Source organism: Polypterus senegalus, chromosome 5, assembly GCF_016835505.1.
Source record: "Polypterus senegalus isolate Bchr_013 chromosome 5, ASM1683550v1, whole genome shotgun sequence".
In the NCBI taxonomy this organism is placed as follows: domain Eukaryota; kingdom Metazoa; phylum Chordata; class Cladistia; order Polypteriformes; family Polypteridae; genus Polypterus; species Polypterus senegalus.
This window is the reverse complement of record NC_053158.1, coordinates 21,961,269-21,989,185: the sequence shown is the minus strand read 5'-3', so window position 1 is coordinate 21,989,185 and position 27,917 is coordinate 21,961,269. Positions and strand designations below refer to the sequence as shown.

General features: G+C 38.5%; 1 protein-coding gene across 1 annotated transcript in view; it reads right to left on the bottom strand.

Moving 5' to 3' along the window:
- Nucleotides 1-27,917, bottom strand: part of sema5a (sema domain, seven thrombospondin repeats (type 1 and type 1-like), transmembrane domain (TM) and short cytoplasmic domain, (semaphorin) 5A) — a 788,567-nt gene that overhangs the window by 317,523 nt on the left and 443,127 nt on the right. The window contains exons 5-6 of the mRNA XM_039754371.1: nt 9,196-9,258; nt 1,406-1,504 (exon numbers count right to left, since the gene is read on the bottom strand). Of these exons, the coding sequence (XP_039610305.1) occupies nt 1,406-1,504; nt 9,196-9,258 (162 nt within the window). The remainder of the gene's footprint in view (nt 1-1,405; nt 1,505-9,195; nt 9,259-27,917) is intronic.

Genomic DNA, 27,917 nt, shown 5'->3' with positions numbered 1-27,917 from the left:
CTTATGAAATGCTTGTAATTATACTTTTGTATGGCATAAAAACATCTGACAAAATGATCTAACAACACTGAAGCAGCAAAAGTTTTGAAAACCAATACTTGTGTCATTCTCAAAACTTTTGGCCACGACTGTATAAACCCAAGAAAAATGTAATCCGTGCTGCTTTGAAAAGATTCTTTGTGTAAGTTGGAATGATTGCTACACTGTTTCCATTGTCCTCACCAAGGCAGAGAATACAAACACTGAAACCATGGTCTGGCAGAACCAACACTGCTGAACAGGCTTCTCCCTCAGTATGCTCAACTTCCATTGCTGAAGACAAGTCCTCTACCTGAAGCTGAGCCAAGATCAGAGATCCCAGTGTGTCTAAAGGCAGCAGCTCAAAGAACTACTTACAAAATGGTTGTATCAACATCAATAGCTGGGAAACCCTAGCCAGAGAAGCAAAGAAAATATAGCAAAAGAATGAAAAGGAGGAGATGTCAGATATGTGGAACCTGCTGACCTCACCATTTCAAGATCTCTGGTTCAAGAACTGGAGTTCCCTGGCATCTCAATGTACACACATAACCCTGATGGGCCCAATTCTCAATTTGAGTGATCACAGATACAACGAGAGAGTTATGAGTTATACATTGTGTTGCATAACATAAATTCCTCCATCCACAATAAAGGAGATTCATAAATTAAACAAAAAAAAATCTCATGGAACGTAGGATTCTTTCATAAGGAGTTGCTAACGTTTAAATGAGATTTATGGACACAGATCTTCGTTCTGCTTTCTTCTGGTTTACATAATCATGGCTCCTTCAGTTATAAGCTTCTTAGTTTTTACTTATCCCACTAGGGAGGTGGAGATTTACACATCAGCGGGACTGGCAAAATGATGCCAATACCCGTCTTTGATATATTTGTAGGCATGCCGGAAACTGTTTTTTCAAGAGATGTTAGAGGCTGCAAAGAACATTAAATGATTGTTTTGGTATTTCATCATCTTTTTAGCCTTCCACTGGGTGCAAATTTCTCTTTCAAACAAGAAACTTCAAACTGTTTTGACAAACAAATTGATTCTGTACAGAGTGAGATGAGTAGCTACTGTACATGCCATTCTAAGGATGGATTAATTTTCCCCATTTTAATTATACAGGCCAGGATCTTTCATTTTTTATTGTCATAGGTAATGATTTATTAATACTGCTGGAGGCAATTTATACCTACTGGAGGCAAATATTAAAAACTGTATAATAACGTGATATACAAGGCCTTGTAAAACCAATTCCCATAAGTATATTTGCATCTGATTTTTAAAGGGTAAAAAAAAAAGGCAACAGATACAAACTGAACTAAAATGCAGAATCTGCCTTGTTAGGGCAAAGAGAGAAGCAGACAAATTGATTTGCCGTACCGTGCGGTTGGTGCAAATGGGAGTAAATGCATTGGTTCCGCAGGTGAAGAGCCTGTTTCCATTTACAAGTAGGACACGAATATAATTCTGGCATTCTTCCTGTTAAAAAAATAAAAGAAAAAAGAACATTGTTAAATTCTGCTTTTGATTAGCATTTAAACCAAGAGGGAAATTCCAAAGGGGACAAAAGTGAGCAGAAAGCAAAAACATCAGGCAAGAATATTTCTTTAATTCTCAGGATTCAATAACTCCACAAGTTAAATCATTATTTAATGGAAATGAGAAAAAAATACACACACAACAGAATTAATAATAGTGAAGTCAACAGGGTAGCAGCTCTGCATAAAATAAACTCTCAGCTTTCAAGACAAACATATGCCATGGATTGTAGAAGATGTGAATGGAGGCCTCATAGGCTGCGAATGGATAATAACTAAACCTGGTGTTGCTTAATGAGGTGCCAAGATTGGTGCCACAGCAGTTTTTATCACATTGCAAATGAGGAGAGAAAGATTTTCATTTGAACAAATCTGGCATCACATTACATGACTTCTAATTGGAGGGATTGGCAAGTTGGACAAATGCAGTGCAGATCTCATTGCCTTAGGATGTCCAATTATTACAATCAGATTTTTCAAGAGATGACAAATTTGAAAACTCTGGGACTTTCCAGCAAAGTTTCCAAAATATCGCAGGCTCTCCCCTTTTTGTGACAGCCAATAGCGCATTGCCTGATGGAGCCCGTGCTGTATGAGTGCTTTTCTGGTATATGGAGTACAGCTGCAATCTCTGCCTTTATTCTTCTTTTATTTTCCATTCTGTTGTGATACGTGAAACACCAAACGTCAGGGAGACCAGCCTCACTTCTGTCTATGAGATACAAATTTCCTGTATTGCTTGTTGCTTGTCGCTGCATTATATGCATTGTACTTCCAAATGAGTGCTGATTGATTGTCAGCTCTCATGAACACAGAGCCCACCCCTAAGACTAAAGGGGTCAGTCACACAGTGACTAGACTGAGCTGCTGGTGATGGCAGACAACAAGACTGGTGAACACAGATTATATTAATGAAGTTGGTGACAGGACCTGTACTGGTTTAAATATTAGGAAATTAAAATATTTTTCAGAACAACGACAATTTATTTCTTGTATATCCCAAAATCACACAAGGAATGTCTCAATGGGCTTTAACAGGCCCTGTTTTGTATCAGCCTTGATTTCCTGAGAAGACAAGAAAAAAACTCCCAAAACCAAAACCTTGTAGGGGAAAAAATGGAAGAAATCTTCAGAAAGGTCAATTCAGAGAGAGAGAGAGACCCCTTCCAGGTAGGTTTGGTGTACAATGGGTGTTAACAAATTGGGCAAATAAAACACACAAAACAGAACACAAGTAATCCTCTTCATAGAGCTAGATGACCAATGTATCATGGCCAACTCAGCAATACAATGCAATAGTACAAAATACAATGCAAAAATAAAGAAAAGATTATACCACTGACCACATACAGAGCTATCATAAATGAGCCGTGCTAGTGCTAGGTTATTTAGCGCCATGGCCAAGCTTATTAGTGAGCCAAGCAACTGTTCAGTAGCTACTCTCTGCGACTGGGTTTTTGCCCCCCTTATGATTTGCACCCTAGGTGAGTGCCTAATTCATATTAATGGTGGTGCCAGCCCTGCTTATGTGAATACAGATTTGTTCAAATACATCAAAAACAAAGAAGAAACTAATGGACATAAATGAAAAAAACAATATCTGTCCATCAGCTAATTTCAGAACCAGAGACAGATTGTATGGCAGGAAAGGATAAGTAAATATTTGAATATAACCTATTTGAGGCCATTTTCAAACATTTTATACTGGATTTGAAAAAAAGATAGATAGATAGATAGATAGATAGATAGATAGATAGATAGATAGATAGATAGATAGATAGATAGATAGATAGATATTAATTTTAGTGATTTGTAAATCATCATATCATCATATCATCATGATGCACCAACATTGATAGACTGAAAGCCAGAAGCCTACGTGACCATCATCATCAGGTCCTTCCATGAAAATATGATGATTTATGTTAGGTAGAATGCCCAGAGGGGACTGGGCGGTCTCTTGGTCTGGAACCCCTACAGATTTTATTTTTTCTCCAGCTTTTGGAGTTTTTGTTTTTCTGTCCACCCTGGCCATCGGACCTTACTCTTATTCTATGTTAATTAATGTTGACTTATGTTTATCTTTTATTGTGTCTTCTATTACTCTATTCATTTTGTAAAGCACTTTGAGCTACATTTTTTTGTATGAATATGTGCTATATAAATAAATGTTGATTGATTGATTGATTGATTGATCATCATATTTTATACAAAGTCCCAACTTTTTTTGGAAACGGGGTTGTAAGAAAACATGCTACAGAAATAAAAATGTTATTCTGCAAATGTTACTTTCTATATAAATTATATGTACAGTATTTTGGAAAATAGTTAGGCACATGTAAACAAATTCTGCAAAGCAGTAAATAGTATAACATCAGATCAATATTTGATGTGGCCCCCCTTTGTTTTTAAACCTATAGAGTTAAACAGTTGAAGTGTAAGAAAGTGGGCTGGCAGTTTGTTCCATGCATCTCGGAGAACTTGCAATTGATCTTCTACAGACTTTGGTTGCCTAACCCTAACCCTAATCCCAGACAGCCTAATTGATCAAAGCCTTACAGGGGCCGTATCACCTGTTATTTCTGCAAAGTGTAATACTAAAATAAGCTTTGGAATAGTCAGTGGAGACTTAAGTCAGACATATTTCTCATGAAATTGCACACTGCAGTCCTTTGTATTCCAAGTCCTTTTACCAGAGTGTCGAAGGCTCTTAATATGTCGTACTGCACAGAGATGAATAACCAGTTTATTGTTGCTTTATATGTGTCATTAACACCAAAATAAGCATTTGTTAAGGCCTTGTTATGTAAGAGTACATAAATAATAGATGCATCTTTGCAGTATCTACACTTAACTGTTACCACAGCATCTTCTAGAATAATTCTTGAATGTCACTGGATATTTGAACATTGCTGATCAGTTTGTATCCCTTTATGGCAGCAGTGTACCCAGTTGCAAATGGATATTTTTAGCATGACAATTCTCCATGCTACCGAGCTGAAAGTGTCCTGGATGTGTTCCAGGAACATGACAGAGAATTCATCTTAATTCAGTGCCCACCCAAGTCATCAAATCTAAATCTGTAAGAGCAAACACCTTGTTTAAAATTATGGAACTTCTTGAAGGTGACATAGACAAGATCTCAGTGCTATATTTTCAACACACTGCTGAACTGATGCTTAGAAAAATTTATATTCTTCTGATTATAAAGGGAACAGCAGATCTGTATTATGGTAGATATGTTTATTATGAAACACTGGCTCAGCCAGTACATATAGTTGACACTGGTATTAGTCAATCTTGAATCTCAATTATTCCAACCATTTTCTGATCAAAACATCTTAATAAATTTATGTTCTTCTGATTGTAAGTGTACACCAGGTCTGTATTATTACTGTTGATAAGTCTATTGTGAAACATTGGCTCAGCCAGCATATGAAGTTGACATTGGTGTTAGTCAATCTTGAATCTCAATTATTCTGGTCATTTTCTGATCCAAAGCTTTTTAGGCAATTATTTTCTGATGTAGATATACAGCACATGATTTTCTTCTCTTGCTTTAGCTACTGAATAGTTGCATCCCAAAGTACTTCCACCTTGATACCATCTGATAGAAAAGGTAACACTAGACATCCTTATCTTCTGACAGAGCATCCTCTTCTCTATCTCTGTCTCATTTCATCAATATCATGCGTGCTTGAATTAGTGTTTGCCAGAATTATTGTTTCTATTCCTTCCGTTAGAACTGCACAAAGACTAGCCACTTGCTCTAAGCTCATCTAAAACCTTCCACCTGGCACCTGGCACATGTCTAGCATTATTGAAAAGAGCAAGAGCATCGAAATCTTTCAATAGCACCTCCAGACTGGCATGGAATGGCCAACAGTGACTCTGAGCAATGTGGTGACTGTAAACCACATGTCACTCAACCAGATCTACATTTTCTCCATATGCATCTCATAGTTCTCTTGCTTTTTTAGAAAAGATCGACCAGCTGTTTTGGTGTGGAGATTCTTCAAATTTTCAATTTCAGATTGTTTACATAAAATATTCATAATTTGACTCAAACAAACCAGGATAAACTGAATTTACAGGACTTTAATTGAGGGTTTTGTAAGCATCCTTTTGTACTGTACTTGTAATTTTTGCTTTTGTTCCAGTTGGCTTCTTTTTCAATTACTGGGTTAGGAAATAAGAACATAGCACAGAACCTGTTGTAATTAATTTATAACTTACGAATGGATAGATGCCATAAGACTAGGAATAACCAAATTAGTTTACAGCTTGGGAAAGGGAGGAGAGCAGAGCTGCTTAGAAGATCAAACACTTTGATCAGAGTCATTTGTCATTAGGACAGGATGGCCAATCATATGTGTGCACTGTCACATGTCCCAAAACTTAAATATGGCTCGTCTGATGGGCCAAAAAGAAGAAAACAACTGGTAGAAAAACAACAACAGATGGATGATGTCAGAGATCAAGTGAAATCAGAAAGTGTAACTATGAGCAACACCGTTCGCCAAACCAGAAGCCGCCCAGAATATCAATCCCTTGACACTTCTAATTTTAAATAAGATTCTCTAAGACTGTTTACATTCAGACTTTAGTATCTAATCTATTACCTGTTATATTTACTTCTATATGGTAATGCTATACATTAATAAATACCATATTGCTTTTAAATTTTCTAGAGTGATTGAAATAATAAATGTGTACCAGGTGTGAGTTTGATGTTACTTTTCTCATTGATGAGCTTTAAAAAAACAATTGAGGTTATTCCTCAATAATTAGAAAAGAATTGGTGTTACTGAATACTTATATAGAGAATCACATGCAGAATATTGTGGACTGACTCGCATTTGGCCCACTCAAGACTTGGTCTGCATGGAGTATGCATGTTGTAAGTTGGAGTGGTGATCGCACCCTCAGAGGACACAGACGCCCCTGGGAAAACCCCTGAAACACAGTCTACCACAGTCTACCTTCACATTGCTCCTTACCCTTCTCACTTGCGCTGTAACGTGTGATAAACCTCTCACGCGGTACTCCACTTGCTTAAAAGCCTTGTACAGCGCCTGTCAGCTTTGGAATTGATTGTTTTGCTTTCTCTCTCTCTCAGACCGTTCCTGCTCTTGAGGCGTACTCCTTTGAAGAAGAAGATACGTTTGCATACCTTTAATTGAGAGACGGAACTGTCATCTCTTTCAAGGAGCACTTTTAAAATCTTTAAAAGAGACAAATGCTTGTTTGCAGTATTTGAATAAAATTCTTCCTGTCTCAACGACCTCCTGTGTTTCTGTGCAAATCTGTGACCCAAGTGTGACAATGTGTAGCTGTGCCCTATGTTGAATATTGCAGAGTGACTGGCAATTGGCACCACTTGAGACTTCATCGAGATAGGATCACTCAGTGTGTGTTAATTCCCAAGGGCAAGTGCAGAAGAATCCAATGAATGCTCCTGATAAGTCTCACAAATATCATGATAATACGCCAACACTGTCAGCAAAGTGAGCATAATTCTCGAACCTTCAAAACTGTGTTCTTCTGGCACTACGTTCATGATGTGACTCATACCATTTTCTACCATTTGTTGATTCTTTCATTTTCATTGAATTCTTTATGGTGATTATAAGGCATCAAAATTCTTGGTGGTGCCATGAGTTAGAATAAATATTTACTAGTTCCTAAACTATTGTGCAATCAATACTTTTATAAAAGGCAAAACTGTCTGCCTGCCAAAGAAGCTCTGAAATTCCATGTAGGCTAGCACAAGACATCAGGAATTCCTCTCGCCCCTACGTCGCTGAAGATGCCTGAAGTGTTTCTACAGTGGCATCAATGTCTGGCCTTTGGAATAACAGAACACGACACTGAGGTCAAATGAAAAGCTCATTGTATTCCTTGCCAACTGGGCAGAAAATGAGCCAATCATATTGATTTCTAAAATTATTTGGCTTTTAGTATGTGCTGAAGGAAACTAAAATAGATTTATAGGCTTTACATAAAAAAGTATTGTTTTTTTGTGAAGCCTCACGATTTTCATTTTTTCATTTAAAATGCTCTGTAAGTAGCATGCTTTATTTCCAAACATCATCACACCTGGTAGGCTTTATGCTTTTGTTTGCTAGTATCACACTCCAGAAACGTGCAATGGTCATTGCTCACCACACATAACGATAAAAAGTAAATCTATACCTCAGAAAAGTTGGGTTGTATGTTCTTTTAACATTCCTGTTTGGCTCAGATTCTTGGGATTAATTTTGTGAGGTTGATACAGAATTGGAAAGGTTTCAGAGTAAGTAATGCTACATGGCATTTGAAGAACTTCTCCATGTTTATTGGCTTTCTTAATGAAGTGTGCGGTTTGTAACGGGTTGTCATCTGCTCTTAACACTAGAATTACCAGAGCCTACGAAAAACTCGTAGATCCGTCCCACCTTAAAACACTTCACACCTCTCCATCAGCGTCTTTTGTCCTCTAAATGTGTGGATAAGCAGCAAATAGAAATTAGCCAGCTATCACATCCCCACAGAGTTTACCTCTGTTAGAGCGTGTCTCTGTGAAAACAGCAGTGTCAAATGCAGGATGGGGAAATGGGATCATGAATGTGGCTGAGAGAATAAAACTGAATAAAATAAAAACAAAGCTAACCTTTACAAGTATCATCAATTACACCGGCTGTTACAGACTGGAATCAAATGTATGTTTTTATTCTAGTAATAGTAAGAATACATGCAGCTCACTTCTCAAAACGGACTCGTCCGGGTTCAAACCCGTGAAGTTTAGATTGCCAGTCAACAGCTGATACCATTGTGCCACTGAAGCACTCATAGCAAATGTGTGTTAATGTCGCACCCTAACGGGGGTTGTTTTTCTGCAGTTATATTTTTGAATAAAAGCAAATTTGATCTGTTATATTTGTACCTTTTGTAAAAGTGTTTATTTGATATTTGGAAATCAGGCTTCACACATTATACACTTCATGTCTACATTTTGTCAATTATTACCAAAACATCAAAAACATTTCTGTTTTAACGATGTGTTTACATAGAATGTTGTAGACACGGAACACACATGAAATGCAAGTGTTCCAAATAACGATATAGCATTTATAAAAGGTGTGATTTTGCTTGACTTCTCGCTCTATACAACTCTAAGCAACTGACACGCAGGTAAACAGACTTGAGCTGAGACAACTGTGCCGGGTGGGGGGATGTGATACTAGGCTGCTTGCTGTTTGCTGCTTATCCACACATTTAGAGGACAAAAGACGCTGACGGAGAGGTGCAAATCGTTTTAAGGTGGGACAGATCTGCAAGTTTTTTTGTAGGCTCTGGTAATTCTAGTGTTAAACATGTTTTCTCAGTATTCTGACTTTGTCACTGGGCGTATTCTCACACTATAATTGTTTTCAAATGGGTTAATAACAGCCTGAAATAAGCCTAATACAGTGTTTTGATACAAGCATTTCAGGATTGAAGAGTAAATTGATCTTTACATTCACTTAGTAAGTGTGTCAAACTCATAAACATATTCCCACTTTAGGAATAGGAAATGAGTGGTCACAAATAACATGGTGAATATTATAAGTTAGCAGAACAAACTGGCTAGTTGCAGTACAAACCACTCACCTCTGATTTGCCTTTACTGAAGCACGCTCTTTTGGTGAATTCATCGCACTCCCACTCTGCTTCCTAGGAGAAAAAGGAGAGAAAGTGTTAAAATGCTCAGAGAAGCAATTAACCAAGATCTCCCAACTCTTGCTTGAGGGTGTGTTTTACTAAAACACACAAAACCACAGAAATATCCATCAAAATTGATTATTAATGGTTTAACTTGATTAGCATTTTAATAACACATTTATGTCCAGAGACAATTCCAACTATCCATTACAGTTTTACTAAATGAAAATGCAGTACAGTATACATTGCTAATTTTCCATCATCCTTTTGTTTTCTTTGCATTTTTGTATTGTTTGATATTATTTAAATTTTGGTTATTTTATGTCATTTAGTGCATTGCACTAGTTCATTGCACTTCTCTATGTGCTAAAGATGTAACAAAGTTTTGGGACGATTCACCAGATTAGGTCATTTTCCTTACAATTAGCTCACGCTACAGCAGCTGAGGGTTTATAAAAACTTTCATCTGCCACTTTATCAGTGTAATGGCATTAGTTAGCTACCAGTTCACTGTGCTTTTCTGCTCCCTTAATAGTTTTTGGTTATTTGATTTAGAATTTGGTGCTCATTTTGTACTAGCTATTTTCTTTAATTGCCAGTATGTATGGAAAAACCTCCGGTATTCCAGTCAGTGAACCATGAAGCCCACTTCAAGCATTGAATGATTATTTTTTTGCATTCATACAAATTACATATGAATGCCTTGTAAACACTTCAGAGATGAGTCAGGGGAAACAAGAAAAGCATCACCATTCAACTCAACTAGATGTCTAATTCTGCAAGATGCTAAGTTTTTGGAAGTTTCCCCCATATTTTTGTCCCTAAAAACTAGAAAAACACTCATATTTTTAGGCCATTTGTGGACCGTACTTTGTGCAGGAAATTTCACTTTGATGAGTAAACCAGCAAAAATGATCAGAATGACTTGAAGTTTTCCATGTCACACCAATCCACCCCAGGGATTCTCCTTTCAGAAAGATATGAGGAGTCAAAGTTACTCCTTTTCACAAAACTTTAAAAAAATGGGGATTGGTAACATAGACATATGTGCTCTTTTGAGGTTGCTGATCATAAATATAATATTTTTGATATTTGATCTCTTTACTGCTGGTTGTAGACATCTGTGCGCCACTCTCGGAAGGTTAAAAATGACATATTTCAGACGTAAACATGTGGGGTATCGTTTTAGACTATTTCAAGGTCAGTGATTACGAATGTGATGCTATTTTTATTTTTTTGTATTACAGTCAAGGATATTTACACTTGAAACATTTAAATTGAAGGCACACATTTTAAATATCTGACGCAACTTTTCTTGTTTATTATGTATTTCTACTTCATGAAGTACACCTTGAATTAGGGTGGCTTATGCTATTTTGTTATATTTTTTTCTCTTTTTTAGCTCTGAAGGCTTCTCAGTTAGGATGGGGGCCTGGAGTGAGTGCCCCAATGACTTCTCTGCCTCGGTTTATTACACTTATTTGACTTTAAGCTTCATTAATTGAGTTTTTTGTGTGGCTGTCAACATTTGCAACTGTTTCCCCTCTCCGAGATGGAGATGATTTACACAGAGTGCCGAGTGTCAGGGTCAGAATAAACTTTATTATACCTGAATCTGAAATCCATCTGAAGTGCATACAATACCAGGAAAAAGTCATTTAAAAAAAGTATATTTTATCAGTGGGTGGCACGGTGGCGCAGTGGTAGCGCTGCTGCCTCGCAGTTAGGAGACCCAGGTTCGCTTCCCGGGTCCTCCCTGTGTGGAGTTTTCTTGGTGTGTGGTTGTGTTTCTGTGTGTCCTGCGGTGGGTTGGCGCCCTGCCCGGGATTGGTTCCTGCCTTGTGCCCTGTGTTGGCTGGGATTGGCTCCAGCAGACCCCCGTGACCCTGTGTTCGGCTTCGGCGGGTTGGAAAATGGATGGATGGATGGATATGTTAACAGTTCTTTTTCAGTGAATCTTTATCATTAAGCTTAACTGCAGAACGTTCAAGCAGTTTTTATTCTGTATTGCAGGATTCTCCTTCTTCCCAGACTGATTAATTTACAGAACAGTAAATAGGCAAAGAAACACGGTTAAACCCGACAAGTGTACCTGTATAAACTGTAGATTTTAAACACTCTTGCCAATGCTCCTAAATAAATGAACTGTTTGAATACCAAAACTGCCTGCTCAGAAGACATGGTGTGCCTGCTCAGATTGTCCCAGTCCACCACAATCAATAAACTATACATGGTATTCTGACAGACATCTAAATTTCAGTAAGCCATTTAATCTTCATTTTATACTGTGAACACATGAATTCACAAAGGAAAAGGCAGCATTTCCTTAAAAAAAAAAAAATCAAAAAGTATTTGGACATATTCATAAAAAATATATACTGTTCAGGCAGTAAGGTAGTCAGAATGATGAATTGGATTGACATGAACATGCGCTCTGTAGTCAAAAATAAAATATAACCTGAAAAAGAACCTGACAGGAGAGTTCTTAAAAGCACTGGGAAGGCCCTTGTGAAGTCTCCAGTGGATGATGTTGATTTTACTATTAAATTGAATCGCATGTGTGTCTAAAAGTTAATCAAAATAAAATAAATAAGCTGTGCATATAAAAACAGTAACATATGGTGCTCAGATAACTTTAATTTGTTTAAAATGGACAGGACTGGATAGGAAAGGAGCTTTCTTTGCTGTCTAAATAGAATCCGGTACCCGGCAGACTACCTAACATCACTAGATATCTTCATTCACTAAAGTTCTAAGGTGCTTTTACACGTGGGCAATGCTTTAAAAAGCAAAGAATTTTTTTGGATTAAATTTGTACCGAAGAGAATGAATGAAAAGTCTAAAGAAACAGGAATGTATAAAATTAAAATATAACCCTCCCAACTTCTACTGTGTAAGGAACAGTAATATTCACAATAAAGAAGATTAAATAAAAGTGCTCCGGTTTCCTCCCACAGTCCAAAGACATGCAGCTTAGGTGCATTGACGATCCTAAATTGTCCCTAGTGTGTGCTGGGTGTGTGTGCCCTGCAGTGGGCTGGTGCCCTGCCCGGGGTTTGTTTCTGCCTTGCGCCCTGTGTTGGCTGGGATTGGCCCCTGTGACCCTGTGCTAGGATATAGTGGGTTGGATAATGGATGGATGGATTAAATAAAACCTGTGTGGAAAAAAAAAGAGTGGACAGTCAACCAAAGGCAGACTCAAGAAGAAAAATGCCATGAGGAATTTTGAGGTTCCTTTGATGCCAACCTCCACCCATCCACTCGTGACTAGCGATCGAGAGCTTTGTCCTGATACTGGGACCAGGTGCTCAGTTAATCTACAAGGCCGAGAGCTCAAGAACAATCAGGTTACAGAAACATGATTTCCAAGAATCGACAAAGAAAGAAAGAGGGTCTCTCCAACAAGAGGCCAATGTCAACAGGGCGACCATTGTACCCAGGAAAAAAAGAACAACCGTTGCTGAAGTGGATTCAGAGAGTACCTGCAAAGGCCCAGGAGAAAGAAAATATGGGGGGAGAGGAATTTGAACAAAGGCAATCAATGAGAAAGAGTTTAAGACTAGAAACACAACAAAGATGTCACAACAAAATATTGAGACATGTTCGTGGGGGCTGGAGATTATATGGGCCCCAGTGGGCACAAGGAAGGAAAAAGTCCTGGACAGGGCACCTTGTTTTAAAAACACTGCACTCAGTTTGTTCAACTTAAAACTTTTATATACCAACCCACCACTGTTACTTCAGATGTGCCCCAGGCTCTGTCCTGGGACCCCTCCTTTTCATTATTTACCTCCTTCCCCTCTGTAATATCTTTTGTAAATATAACATTAGCCTCCACTGTTATGCTGATGACACCCAGCTCCATCTCACTATCAAACCTACTTTTTCCTTTCCACCTTCCTCGCTTATTGATTGCATAGCAGAAATCAAATCCTGGTTTTCTTCAAATTTTCGTAAATTAAATAGTGACAAAACTGAGGTTCTCCTCATCGGTACAAAATCAACATTATCCAAAACCGATCATTTTTCATTTGTTATTGATAATTCCTCTGTCTCCCCTTCCCCACAGGTCAATAGTCTGGGTGTCATCCTTGACAGTACTTTATCCTTTCAGTCCCACATCAATAACATCTCCCGGTCTGCATATTTCCACTTGCGTAACATTAATCATATTCCCCCCTCCCTCACTCCCCACACCACTGCTATTCTTGTTCATAGCCTCGTCACTTCTCATCTGGATTATTGCAATTCCCTTTTCTTTGGTCTTTCTCACAAATCTCTTTGTAAGCTTCAACTGGTCCAGAATTCAGCTGCCTGTATCATTACTAGAGCCCCCTCTACTCACCATATCATTCCCATTTTGCAGCAGCTTCGTTGGCTTCCAGTTAAGTTCTGCATTCAGTTCAAAATTCGTCTGGTAACTTTTAAGGCTCTCCACAACCTTGCTCCTCCATATCTGTCTGACCTCCTCCATGTTGCCATTCCCTCCCGCACCCTTAGACCCTCTTCCTCCATCCACTTGACTGTCCCCTTCTCCCGCCTTACCACCATGGAGAGCTGAGCTCTGGAATTCACTACCATCTGAGCTTAGAAATATTGAATCATTTTCACTTTTCAAATATAAACTTAAAACTCATTTGTTTAAGACTGCTTTTTCGCTTTCACTACAATTGCTGTCTGATTTAGTTTATTTGTTTATAATGTCTATTTTATCTATTGTTCGGTGTCCTTGAGTGTTTAGAAATGTATTATTATTAGTAGTAGTCTCGTATTACTCTGATTTAAAGCTCTTCAATTGTGATGTAACCTTGTTCTGTAACCCTTATTTTCAGGACTGTCCCCAGGCTGACATTTACTCGATTATGTTGACATCTTTTGTATGTTGCTTTGGATAACAGTGTCCACTGCGTGCGTAAATGTAATTATTTTCTCTTGCTTTTCAATATTCTGTATGGGTGGGCATCCGTCTATGAGGCAGGGGTTTCATTTAAAAAGTCTGAAAGCTGGTTCTTAGCAGGCCTGTCGTTTTATATAACCACAACTACCGAAATATCCTTTGGGGAGGCTAATTTAGAGTCTTCAGTTAAACAGACACACACATTCTTAACATGGAGGGAAAAATCACTGGCACATTTTTCTTTAAAATAAAACCATAATTGTCAAATAACTGTATTATTATTGAAATACTTTATTGTTCTGTAATAGAGGCGTATTTTGAAAGCAATAAATATAAACCCAAGAAAATAAATAAATAAGACTGGTTTCTGTAATATGAAAAATAGGCCCAAATAAAACTGTCTGCTATGATTCAGCCCCACAACTGTAACTCTAATAAATAGTGCGTGATTTATTCAGGAATGCTTGCTTTCTTAATGAAAAGTATGTCATTTTTTTTAAGAAACATGGTGGAAAAATATATAATGGAGAAATAAAAAAAAAATTAAAATATAAACCATTATTGCAAATGTCTGGAGATCTAACGTTGGTAGAATCAAAAAGTAGCATGTAAGGGAGAATTATGTTTCAATTCCTGACTTTATAATATTTTAATAGAATGAGAAATGTGAACTGCCAAAGCAGTTCACCTTTACAAATGTGACTCTCTGTCTGCTCGACATCTTTAGGAATCGTGTTGAAAAGAAATGCTTTTTTACTGTTACAAATCAAGCAGTTGTCCAAGAAATGAGTAAAATGTGAATCATCACCCACTATGTCTTACTGGAAAGATATGGTAGACTGTAGTCTTCACTTTTCTTATATATAAACGTCTACACGTGGAAGTGTGTCTGTCTGTCTGGCCTGGAAGTGAGAGGCGGAGTCGAGGTAAGTGCTCCACCCCCGAGGAAACGGAAAAGTCGCTTAGCCGCTAATAACGCAAGCGAGGCGAGCACGTCAGCAAAACAAAACCTCTGAAGAAAGACAAAGTCACTTAGCCGCTAACATTGGTCAAATGGTATCCCTTTAATTTTCCTCCTGCCGTTATTACACAAGTGATGCGAGCACCCTGGCAAACCGAAATCTCCTAGGAGAGAGATGCCCAGAGTAGTTCCTTTCAATTACCTGACATCTCTACATTTCAGTTTTGTTTCTGACAATTTCAATAGTTTCTAGGACCTCTGGCTTTTTACATCACCGGTTTACACAGCTAGTTTTATTGTATCGCAGTGGATTTCATTTGACTTTTTTGACACAGATTAAAACTCTTTAATGTCAAAATAAAAACAGATCTCTGCAAAAATGTCTAAACTAAGTAAAAATATAAAGCAGAAAATAACAGATCTCATCTCGTACCTTTGGCTGCCATGACAACTTTGAATTTGTGTGCACAGGTCCCTCTCTGTCAGTTTTGTACATCTGCACACTGACGTTTCTCTCCATTCTTCTTTGCAAAACTGCCTAAGCTCTCTCCTTAAGATCCTGAATGCAGTGGCCCGTCTTGTATTTAACCAGCCGAGACGGGCACGTTACTCCTCTGTTCAGGTCGTGACATCGGCTCCCTGTAGCAGCACGTATTAAGTTCAAATCCATGATGCTTGTCTACAGAGTAGTCAGTGGGTCAACACCTGAGTCTATGGAGACACATATAGTGAAGTCCTATACTCCTTCTCGCCCACTCACGTCTGCCAGAAAAGAGTGTCTGGTGATGTCACCTCTGCGTTGTATCAAATCTCAGTCCAGACTCTTTTCCTGTGTAGTTTCTGGTTGGCGGAACAAGCTGTTCACCTCCATCCGAACTGCTGACTCCCTCAATGTATTCAAAGAGCAATTGAAGACCCTTCTGTTCTGTGAATAACGTTTGAATTGAAAAAAAAAAGCTTTTCTCTGCAGTAATTTATATTGTCAGTTAATTTGTTGTTTGAGTTTAATTGCAGTATTGATTCTAATCCATAATTGATGCAGGCGAAAGAAGAGAAGAAGCGGGCCGCTAGGGTGGAGTAAAGAAGAGCTGCTCAGGAAGCAGCAAGCGCATCAACCTCTGAGCAAACGAATGGTAAACGTACAGAGAAAGAGGATGAAAACTAGGAATGCTGAAGTCAAGTGTATTCGCTGCACTTTATCATTTTATTTATATAGGGCCTTTCCCATGCTCAAGAAAGACAAATTTTCTCCCAAGATGTAAGTTTTCTGCCAACTGCATTGGGATTACATCCAGGATTTTCTGGTATTTGTCAGCATTCATCTTACCCTCACAAACCTTCCAGGACCTGCTGCAGAGAAACAGCTCCACAACCTGATGCTGCCACCACTGTGGGGACGGTGTGGTTTGATAATATACGGTGTAACATGGAATTTAGTCTAATATTCATATAGCTACATTTTGCTCTCATAAGACCAGCAAACTGTCTTTCAGCTGAATGTGACATCTGGCAAGCTCTAGGTGAGACATCTTTGTTTTTTTTTTTTGCTCGCTCTTTGTAGCTTGCAACTCCTTCAGAGTCCTCAAATGTCTCTTGATATCCTCACTCACAACTCATCTTTGTATACAATCACTTAGTTTTTGCCCGGTGCTGTAGGCAGATTTACAGCTGTACCACACTCTTTCCATTTTTTAATGATTGGTATAAGTGAATTCCAAGGATATTCTGTGACTTGCATATTTACTTGTCTCCATCCCCTGACTTGTGTTTTTCAATCTCCTTTTCAGAGAGTTGCTTAGAGTGTTCTTTCATGTTCATTGTGCACGTTAGGCCACCATATGGACTCAGAACAAGTTGTACCTTCACCATACTGGTGCATTTATACTACAATCAAATGAAACTCCAGACACTAAACTAATTATGTGACTTCCAAAACCAATTGGCTGCTCCAGTGAGGATTTTGATGTGGCTGAAATTTAGAATGCTTGTCAACTCGTGATCTCCACTTAAGGCTGTTGTGATTGCCAATTGTGCTCCTCAATAAACACCGACATGAATACTTATGCAATCAATTATTTTGTGTTTTAGATTCATAATTAATTTAGAGCACTTTGCAGTGATCTGTTTTCACTTTGACATTAAAGAGTCTTTATCTGTTGATCAGTGGCAAAAAAGCAAAATTAAATCCACTATGATTCAGTGTTGTACAACAATAAAATAAGAAAGCTTCTGTGGTAGTGAATTCTTTTTATAGGCACTGAAAAAGCATAATTTCCAAACACACTTCACAGATAGATAGATAGATAGATAGATAGATAGATAGATAGATAGATAGATAGATAGATAGATAGATAGATAGATAGATATGAAAGGCACTTTATAATAGATAGATAGATAGATAGATAGATAGATAGATAGATAGATAGATAGATAGATAGATAGATAGATAGATAGATAGATAGATAGATAGATAGATAGATAGATAGTGAGGCATTTAGAGTGTACTCATGAGTGGCCTTGTGCACAAGTACTGTATAACAAAAGATGTCATTATTATAGAGAATAAAGTTTTGTTTTGGGTTAAATATAATAAAGCAAAAGGTAAAGGGTCTTGAAGACAGGATTCTAATGATAGGGAAATGCAATAAAACTCCTGTATCCCTTTACAACCAAACTAAACAGCTTTCAATATCCCATCAATCTGGTAAGATGGCTAGCTTGAGTTGTTGTTCCTCTCACTTTTCTGTCTTCCATTCAGCTCAGGAGGAAATTTTGTAAGCTACACTCTTAAACATGTTAGTTATTTAATGATGTTTTACTGTATGGTTCCTTGAAGAACTGTTGCTTGACAAAGACCCATTCTGCTCTGTAAAGGGCTCTTTGCATATGAAATGGGTTCTTTGGGCTTTGAAAAGGTTCCTAATTTGTGGACAAAACAGAAATCTTTAATGTATAGCAGGCTACCTAGCAGGATACAAACAGTTCAAATAAACCCGTCATAGCCTGTGTTTTTGTTTTGCTTTTTTTTTAATCCTGATCCTACTGGTAATTCATAAATCTGTTTCTTCTATGCATGGCTATTTTTGGTGCATGCTACAAATCTTAATAAATGTTCTTCATGTTGATGGCTGTTTTGCCAAATTGCATCACTCTGAAGAACCACTTTGGCACCTTTTGTAAAAGAGTGTAATGGTCTAAAGGGGCAACATTATTACTGCATATAAGTAGGCTGAGCACAAAAACAATTCTTTTTCAGGTATCCCACTCATGAGTGGCACATATAGGTCTGTTTTAGTGGCTCAGATATTTAACTTGCCCCCACTATATACTGTAACCAATCGAACCTACATGACTTTTTCAGGAATGCAGGAATCAGGCTAAATGAACGTATGACAAGTTTCATAGTGCCATCATGCTCTGTTACCAAGGAAACACAGTTTTGTGTTTCACTAAATGCCATATTATTTTGATTTACAAATGCCCAGAAACATTCACATCAGTTTGATCAAAGGTTTACAGAGAATAGATGGAAGTATTTTTAAAGTTTCTGAAAAAAGCTGCTATGGCATATGACATTTGGCTCTTGGTAGATGTGCTACTCAATGTACCCTTACTGAACAAATTATTAGGAACATCTGCACAGCTGCTTATGTGTGCAATCAAGTAAGTTAGCCAATCACATGGGAGCTACGCTATGCATAAAATCATGCAAATACTGGTCAGGAAAGTTAATGTTCACATCAAACCTCAGAATAAGGAACAAATATGACTTCCATGATTTCGACTGTGGCATGATTGCTGGTCCCAGGCAGGCTGGTTTGAGTTTTTTCTGTAACTGCTGATCTCCTTTCACACACAGCAGTCTCTAGAGTTTACTCCAGATGGTGCGAAAAACAAAAATCATCCAGTGAGCGGCAGTTCTGTGCACGGAAATGCTCTCTTGATGACAGAGGTCAGAAGAGAATGGCCAGAGTGGATCATGCTGACTGAAAATGTAAGGGTGACTCAGATGACCACTCTGTACAACTGTGGTCAGCAGAAAATAATCTCAGAACACACACAACATTAAACCTTCAGGCAGATGGGTTAAGCAGCAGAAAAACGTGTCATTCCACTTCAATCAGCCAAGAAATTTCAGTGTGCAGTGAAGGGACAGACTCACCATATTCTAACTGGATAGCTAAAGACTGGAAAAATTTGGCCGGGTCTGATGAATCTCGACTTCTGTTGAGGCACACAGATGCACGGGTCAGAATCTGGCTCCAACAAAATGAATCCATGCACCCAACTTACCTAATGTCACCAGTTCAGTCTGGTGGTTGTGGTGATGTAATGGTCTAGGGAATGTTTTCTTGACACACTGCTGGCCTTTTAATACCACTAATGGCCTGAGTATTGCTGCTGACCATGCACATCAATTCATGACCACAATTTACATCTCTTCTAACGTCGACTTCCAGTCTGATGATGCGCATTTGTTACAAAGCAAAGGTTGTTTTAAACTGGTTTCATGAACATGACAATAAGCACAATGCTCTTCAGTGGCCACCGGATCCGAATCCAGTGAAACACATTTGGGGTGTTTTAGAATGGGACATACAGTGGGGGAAATAAGTATTTGATCCCCTGCTGAATTTGTAAGTTTGCTCACTTACAAAGAAATGAACATTCTCTAATTTTTATGGTAGTTCCATTGTAATGGAGAGAGACAGAATATCAACCAAAAATCCAGAAAAAACACATTACATAAAAGTTGATTTGCATGTCATTGAGTGAAATAAGGATTTGATCCCCTATGACCAAGCCAGAATTCTGGCTCTCACAGGCTGGTGATTACAATCAATCAGTTAAAGAAAATGTACTAAGTAATTGCAACACAAACACTGACTTAATCAGTTTAACCACATAAAAGATGCTGACAATAGAAGAGAAGAAGCGAGCTGCTAGGGTGGAGAAAAGAAGAGCTGCTCAGGAAGCAGCAAGTGCATCAACCTCTGAGCAAACGAATGCTAAATATACAGAGAAAGAGTAGGAAAACTATGAATGCTCAAAACATAACTGTTCACAGAATCAATTTCTTCCATTCCAACCTCTCCACCATCATGGGCAAGACCAAATAGCTATCAAAAGACCTCAGGGACAAGGTTGTAGACCTGCACAAGGCTGGAATGGGCTACAAAACCATCAGCAAGAAGCTTGGTGAGAAGGTGACAACTATTGGTGCGATTATTCGGAAATGGAAGAAATATAAAATGACCTTTAATTGCCCTCGGTCTGGAGCTCCATGCAAGATATTGCCTCATGGGGCGAGGATGATCATGAGATAGGTGAGGGATCAGCCCAAAACTACCTGGGAGGAGCTTGTTAATGATTTAAAGGCAGTTTGAACCACGGTCACCAAGAACATCATTGGTAACACACTACACTGTAATGGGTTGAAATCTTGCAGTGCCCGCAAAGTCCCCCTGCTCAAGATGGCACATGTACAAACCTGTCTTCAGTTTGCCAGTGAACATCCGGGCCTGTACATGTGCCTTCATGAGCAGGGGGACCTTACAGGGGCTGCAAAATTTCAATCCATTACGGCGTAGTCTGTTACCAATGGTTTTCTTGGTAATAACTGATGGAGAACAGGTCCTCTATGTTGGGTTCATATCTCATCCTCATTTTCTGTTTGTGTGAAGTTTCCATTTTCTCTGTGTGTCTGTATAGGGTTTCTTCTGGGTGTTCTGGGTTTCCTCTCACATTCACGAAGACTTACAGTACATCTTAAATTAATGAGTGACTCTTGTAGATGCCATAGTGGATGGGCAGGCATCCCAAATAGGATGGAGTGTAATGTCTTACCCGGCCAAGGGTCATAATGGATGGGGCATATGGATGAAGGTGCAACCCAGTTGGGATGACTCCCAGTTTTAATCCCAGTTGTAGTGAGGTCATAATGGAAGGACTAGGGGAATCTGTCAGGGACAATTTCTCCCTCATTAATAGAATTGGCAGTGTTCTTCTGTCATGGTCCTAGTTTTGACACATATAGGGTTCCATGGATCTTGCAGTTTGGAAGACGAAGGTCCTTGGGTACTACGAGGGTTAGACCTCGCTGTTTTATGGGACTTCTGCTTGATCCAGATAGTGCTTCCATTATTCAGCACAATGACACCAGAAGTGCTCAAGGGGTCCCCCATAAAAGAAACCACTCGAAAGGCAGTCAGGAGGTGGTGGACAAGGCTTACCGTGAGAAAAATGGAGAAGATCATTGTAACTGTGTTGCAGATTGTAAAGTTCAAGACAAAGCCTGTAGAAGGTACTCTGTTTAATAAAACGTAATTTGAACCTCGGACCAGTGCCTATGTTGTTGTGTCTGCAGTTTGAGGTGCAGTTATGACCTCAGTGGTCACACTCTAAAATTTTTCCATGTTGGGGGTTATGCAGGAATGGGCCCTGGTGTCTTGTTCTGGTTGCTACCAGGATAAGCTTCAGTCTCCCATGATATTGAATTAGATTATCGTATATACCTGCGGATAAGTTCTCCCATGGATAAGTCAGGACTTGATTTTACAGTATAATTTCCGGTATTTTATAATGTCGGCCGTATAAGTAGAATGCAGAAAACTCATGTTATTGGTCCAAGATATTATGATATGCTAACGCCCACCCGAGACAGTAAACACGGAGCACAAGGCCTTTTCTTCCTATATGGTTGCGGCAATGCACTGTATCATCGTGTGCTCCTAACATCTCTTTCTCTCTATTGTGCCTACATGACCACACGGTAATACCCAAACTATTCCGAAGCGACATTTGCACTGTTTAGTGTTTTTTACATCTCACACCCTCATACACCTTTGTTGTAACAGCATCCCTTATCTACAATGGAGCATTCAATCAGAAAAAAATATGAAGCTGGTTTTAAATTAAACGTCATTGAAGTAGCGAAAGAAATTGGTAACTGCACTGCTGCAACAAAATTTGATGTATCTGAGAAATTGATGCAAGATTGGAGGAGGCAAGAAGATGTAAAAAAAAAAAAAAATTAAGTATCACACTTTTGGATGGGCGTGTAATTCGGGGTCTTATTTTATGATCAATTTTTTGGGTTTCAAGACCCAACTTATACGTAAGTATATACGGTAATTAAGTTTGAGTGTACTATGCTACATTTTTGAAAACTTTCATCAATTTGCCACACAGCATAATAAAGCCAGTGAATCTTGTGACCTATCCCAATCAATTTTATAAGACACATTTAGTTAATGCATTTTAATCTTATCAGATTTCAGGATGTTTAAGCAACTTTCCCAAAATGAGAAATACGAAGAGACTAAGTCCAAGAGGTAAGAAAAAAAAAATTGGAAAATTTGATTTTCATATTGATCTTTTGCTTGAATTTAATTGAGGCATGTTTCAAATATTTTGCATTTTGTAAAGTAAAAAAGCAAGGATGTTTCATGTGATTGTATGATCGATTCATTCAGATTCTCACTAATTCTGATAGGTATCCCTGCAGGTTGAATTTGGGCTCTTTAAGCCATTAGGCCAAGTTGCCTATGGGGTACAATACAACAGAAAGATTATTACTGAAAGTGGAGCCACATTGTTCACATGTACTCCAAGCCAAGACCACATATAAAATTGTGCTAATCTGCTTTGTGTCAAATTATACTCGGTTCAATCTGTTCACAGTTTAGAGTGTCATTTTGGAAAAGTACAAAATAGAATGGCAAACAGATGGCTTGCATTTGCAGTATTGCTCTGTTTTTCACAGGACAATTATAAGACATTATGTGATATATTGGGAATTGTATGTTAGTAGGCACCACATCTGACTGCACTGCTCTAAGCGATGCTCTGCAGCTGTAAGAAGAAATTTTAAATTAAGGTAAAAATGTTCAACGTGTTATGATTTTAATTCAGGGCGGCAAGGATACAGACTAATTTAAAGGGTACTCTGAAATGGCTGAACATTAATATGTGTCAGAAGAATCAGACTGCCAAAACCCAAACTAAAACCAAAAAAGAAAAAAAAGTTCAAAACTCTTGACTTTATGTGTTATTATAAAGTCAGGTTCATTGTCACATGTATGAAGTACAATGAAAATTGCACTTGCCTGTCTCCTCAGACATCTGATAAATATAAAATACATAAAAAAAGAAACAAAAAGTATACTGCAACAGTATATATATATATTAGCACAATTTTTTTTTTTAATGTTTTTTATAATCAATCTTTGATTATTGTTTATGTAGATCAAGCAGCATATCAACAGCAACCTTTCATTTCTCCCAAAATCCCAACTGTCAGTACATAGAAAGGCAACAGGAACAGATGAAATACCAGCAGAAGTGTGGAAACGTTTAGGAGAAGAGAGAGTAGATGTGGTGTGGGATTGAATGCAGAAGATCTACGAACAGGAGAGAGTACCAAAGGAGTTGGGGAAACAGTAGGAATGTACCCATTTATAAGGAGAAGGGCCATTTTCGGGATTATGGACACTAATGAGGGATAAAGCTGATGTGGCACACAATGAAAATTTGGGAAATCGTTATAGAGGGAAGACTAAGGGAAGAGACCACCATAGGGAAGGAGCAGTTTGGTTTTTGCCAGAGAGACGGACACTGATGCAGTCTTTACATCGAGAGAGCTTATACTGAATCATCCAGAAATCCAGAAAGGTTTGCATATGGTGTTTCTGGATTTGGAGAAGGCTTATGATAGAGTGCCACGTCAAGAGGTCTGGAGGTGAATGAAGGTGAAAGGAGGACCAGAGAAGTATGTGAGGAGTGTCCAGGGTGTGTACGAGAGAGTGAGGACTCGGGCTAAAAGTAGTGTTGAAGTAATAGACAAGATCCCAGTTGGGGTAGGTCTGCATCAGGGATCTCCTTTAAGTTGTGACCTCTTGATCTGGTATGGATATGCTGGTCATGGGGTATAAAAAACAATCCTCCTGGTGAGGGCTTTTTGCTTATGATGCTGTGTCATGTAGCACCAGAAAAGAAGAAATGGAGAAGATGTTGGAAGACTGGAGAAGGAAGATAGAGGATTGAAGATAAATAGGAAGAAGACAAAATATTTGAGGTTTCGTGATGATCAGCATTCAGATGTTAGCCTGTAGAAATAGCTATTGGAAAGAATGGATACATTTAAATATCTAGGATCAATGATAGCTCAAGATGGACACTTTGATGTAGAGATAACCCAAAGAGTGCAGTGTGGATGGAACAATTACAAGAAAGTATCAGGAGTATTAGGTGATTAAAGAATTAAGGGCAATGGTTAAAGATGAGGTTTTTAAGACCAGCAATGATGTATGGAGCTGAGACATGGGCTGTAAAGGGAGCACAGGAGAAGAAGTTAAATCTGGTGGAAATGAAAATGTTGAGATGGATGTGTGGATTTACAAAAAAGAAATAGAATAAAAAATGAGACAATCAGGGGTTCAACAATAGTGGGAAAGATATCTAAGAAAGTACAGGGAAGCAGGCTGAAGTGGTTTGGACAAGGAAAGACGATGAATATGTGGGAAAAAGTGTAATTGGAATGAAAGTACAGGGGAGGAGAAAGTGAGGGAGGCAGAAGTGGAGGTGGATGAATCAAGTAAAGAGTTTTGAAGGGAAAGGGCTTAACTGTCAAGGAGGTGCAGATGCACGTCAACACCACATAGAAGTGGAAAAAGATGAAGACGAAGAAGAAGAAGAAGTGCATGTCAACTGAACAAATTGGTAAGGTGCAACTTCACAAATGGTTACTGTAAAAGTTGGTGGATTCTGCTCCATTTTTACTTTTTTCCAATTTTTAAATAACCTAACACTTGGTTGTTGTGAGTTTTAAGCTCTTGTTATATATAACTAGTGGGGAATTAATGAGGAGTGGAAAATAATGGCAGCTATTCTGATCTGTGAGTGTTTTCATCATCTAGGAACTTCTTCAATAAAAAGGTTAGAAGAAAATGTTAGTACAGTAACTGTCAGACTCTAATAGACGACATAACATTTCAGTGGTTACATCATTTCTAATACAAAAGAGCAATAAAACAAAGAAGGGGCAGAGCGTCTAATTAAAGGGTAGGTTTCATTGGCCACAGAGATTGGTTGGTGTGAAGGAGTGTGGCCAGCTGACAAAGGACAATTGGAGTCTGGGAATTTAATTTTGTTTTCTGTTCTCTGTCATTTAAAGTCTTTGAGAAACTAATTACTTTAAAAAATAAATAATACAATAGCAACATTTCTGTATTTGTGTTGCATGTGATTTTAACTGTACCTTATTTGTGGAAACACATGGAATAATGGGCTTACCGTGGATTTGGAAAGTACTCAGACCCCTTCACTTTTTAGACATTTGTTATGTTGCAGCCTTGTGCTAAAATCGTTTAAATTCATTTTTTTCACTCATCAAGCAACACTCAGTACATCAAAATGACAAACAGGATTTTACAATTTTCTGCTAATTTATTAAAAATAAAAAAAAATTGAAATATCCAATTGACACAAGTATTCAGAACCTTTATTCCTTATTCAGTCAAAGCCCCTTTGACAGTGATTACTGCTGGACATCTTCTTGGATCTGACGCAACAAGCTTTGCAAATCTGGACATTTTCTGTTCTTCTCTGCAGGTTCTCTCAAGCTCTGCAAAGTTGGATGGAGACCATTGGTGAAGAGCTATTTGTAGTTTTCTCCAGAGATGTTTGATTGGGTTCAAGACCAAGCTCTGTTTGGGCAATTCAAGAAAATTCACAGAGTTTTCTCCAGGTCCCTTTTGTGTTGTCTTTACTGAGTGCGTAAAGACATTGCACTGTTGGAAGGTGACTCTTCAGCCCAGTATGGAGTCCAGCACACTCTGGAGCAGGTTTTTTATTAAGGATATCTCTGTACGTTGCTCCATTTATCTTACCCACAACTCCAACTTCTCCCCCAGTTTCTGCGGCTGAAAATCAACCTCATAACAACAAACACACTTGACTGTTGGAACAGAATTGCATAGATGATGAGTGGTGCCTGATTTCTATCAGTTGTGATACTTGGTGTTGAGACCTAAAGTTCAATCTTGGTCTCATCAAAACATAACAAAAAACAAATTGTTTTTCTTATACTGAAAGACCTTTAGGTGTCTTTTTGCAGACTCCAAACAGGCCTTCATGTAACATCTGGCTACTCTGCTATCAAGATTATTGGAGTGTTGCAGTGGTGGTTGTCCTTCTGGAGGTTTCTCCCATCCCCACCACGGTTCTCTGGAACTAAGTCAGAGTGATCGTTGATCACCATTTTACCAGGGCACTTTTCTAATGATTGCCAAGTTTTTATGTGCAGTCAGCTCTAGGAAGAGTTGTGGTTGCTCAAAACTCATTCCATTTAAGAATTATGGAGTGTCATACATGTGCACCTGGGAGGCGGTCTAAGCACGTAATTGGGAATGAAACACAGAGACAGGGGTTGTTAAGTGGTGCTAATACCACCTTTCCTCTTCACTAGACCATCAGAAGGAAAGCCTGCCTAATACTCTGCCTACTTCTGGTCCTTAGCCACGTATTTCTACAAGAACTCCCTTCCTTTCCATGATCCCACCCCTTCCTGTCTTCTTTCAGAATAAGTAGAAACCTTGATCCTCTGGTTTAGTCTTTGTTTGGACTCAGTCTTGAATGAATACTTGCTTTGTGGCTTTGCCTTACAGTATACGAAGTGCATTCCCCAAATTGTAATCCTTTTTGTTGTGTTTTCTTTACAGGCGGTGACTGTGCTCTTTCAAACCTTTGGTGCTTCAGACCTTTTTGTGACCTTACTCAAATCTGTGCCCAAGTGCAATCCTGTCTCTATTTTCTGCAGGCAATTTCTTCAACCTCATGGACTGTTTTTTGCTCAAAAGTGGGACCTTCTATAGATAGGTGTGTGACTCTTCTAATCATGTCCAGGCAATTGCATTAACACTAGAATTACCAGAGCCTACAAGAAAACTCATAAATCCAGCCCACATGTCGCAAATGTAAGAAGGACGGTCCTTGAGTGTATGTGGGAACGGTTAACATTTGAATCTGATCACTGTATATAGCGTGGAACTGTCCTCTCTGTACTATTCTGTCCTCTGCATCTCCTGGAGTGCAAAAGAAATACCAACATGCAGCAACATGAGAACACTGGCCAACATCGGAAAGAAAAACCCAAAACAAATGCAGTCACGTCATGACTACAACCGCATGAAGGTATGCAAATGAATATAATGTTGCATTAGTGCAACAACGTTTTACGAAATTTACAATACAGGTCATAAAATAAATTATTCCAAATGTGATATATACCTAAGTCTCTCTTTTTTTGTCAGCGCGGCTTTGACATCATGGATCAAAAGGTGCATACTAATTCAGCGTGAACAGGAACACTCAAGAATAAAACTGAATAAAAAAAATTCACATCCACAGTCATTCTCAGTCATGCACACCACTCACATCCACGTCCACAGTTTTTGCAGTCTCGTTCGCACACAAGTTCTGACACGGTTTTCAAATAAAGAGGGGGTGTAACAAAACAAGTTTGTTTGTTATACCACATCTTTATCTGAAAACGGCGTCAGATCAGGGGCAGGGGTTTGTGGAAGCTTGAATGTGAGTGAGAGAATAAAACTGAAAAATAAAACTTTGACAAGTACTATTAATTGACAGCTGCAAATCAAATGTATGTTTTTATTGTATGATATAAACAATAAGAGCAGCTCACTACTCAAAATGGTAAATTTGGGAAACAGCTGATATCTAAAATGCGACCTCTTGATTGGAAGGCAGCAGTTCTTAGCATTGCACCACACAAGCTGTCGTATCAACCGCCTA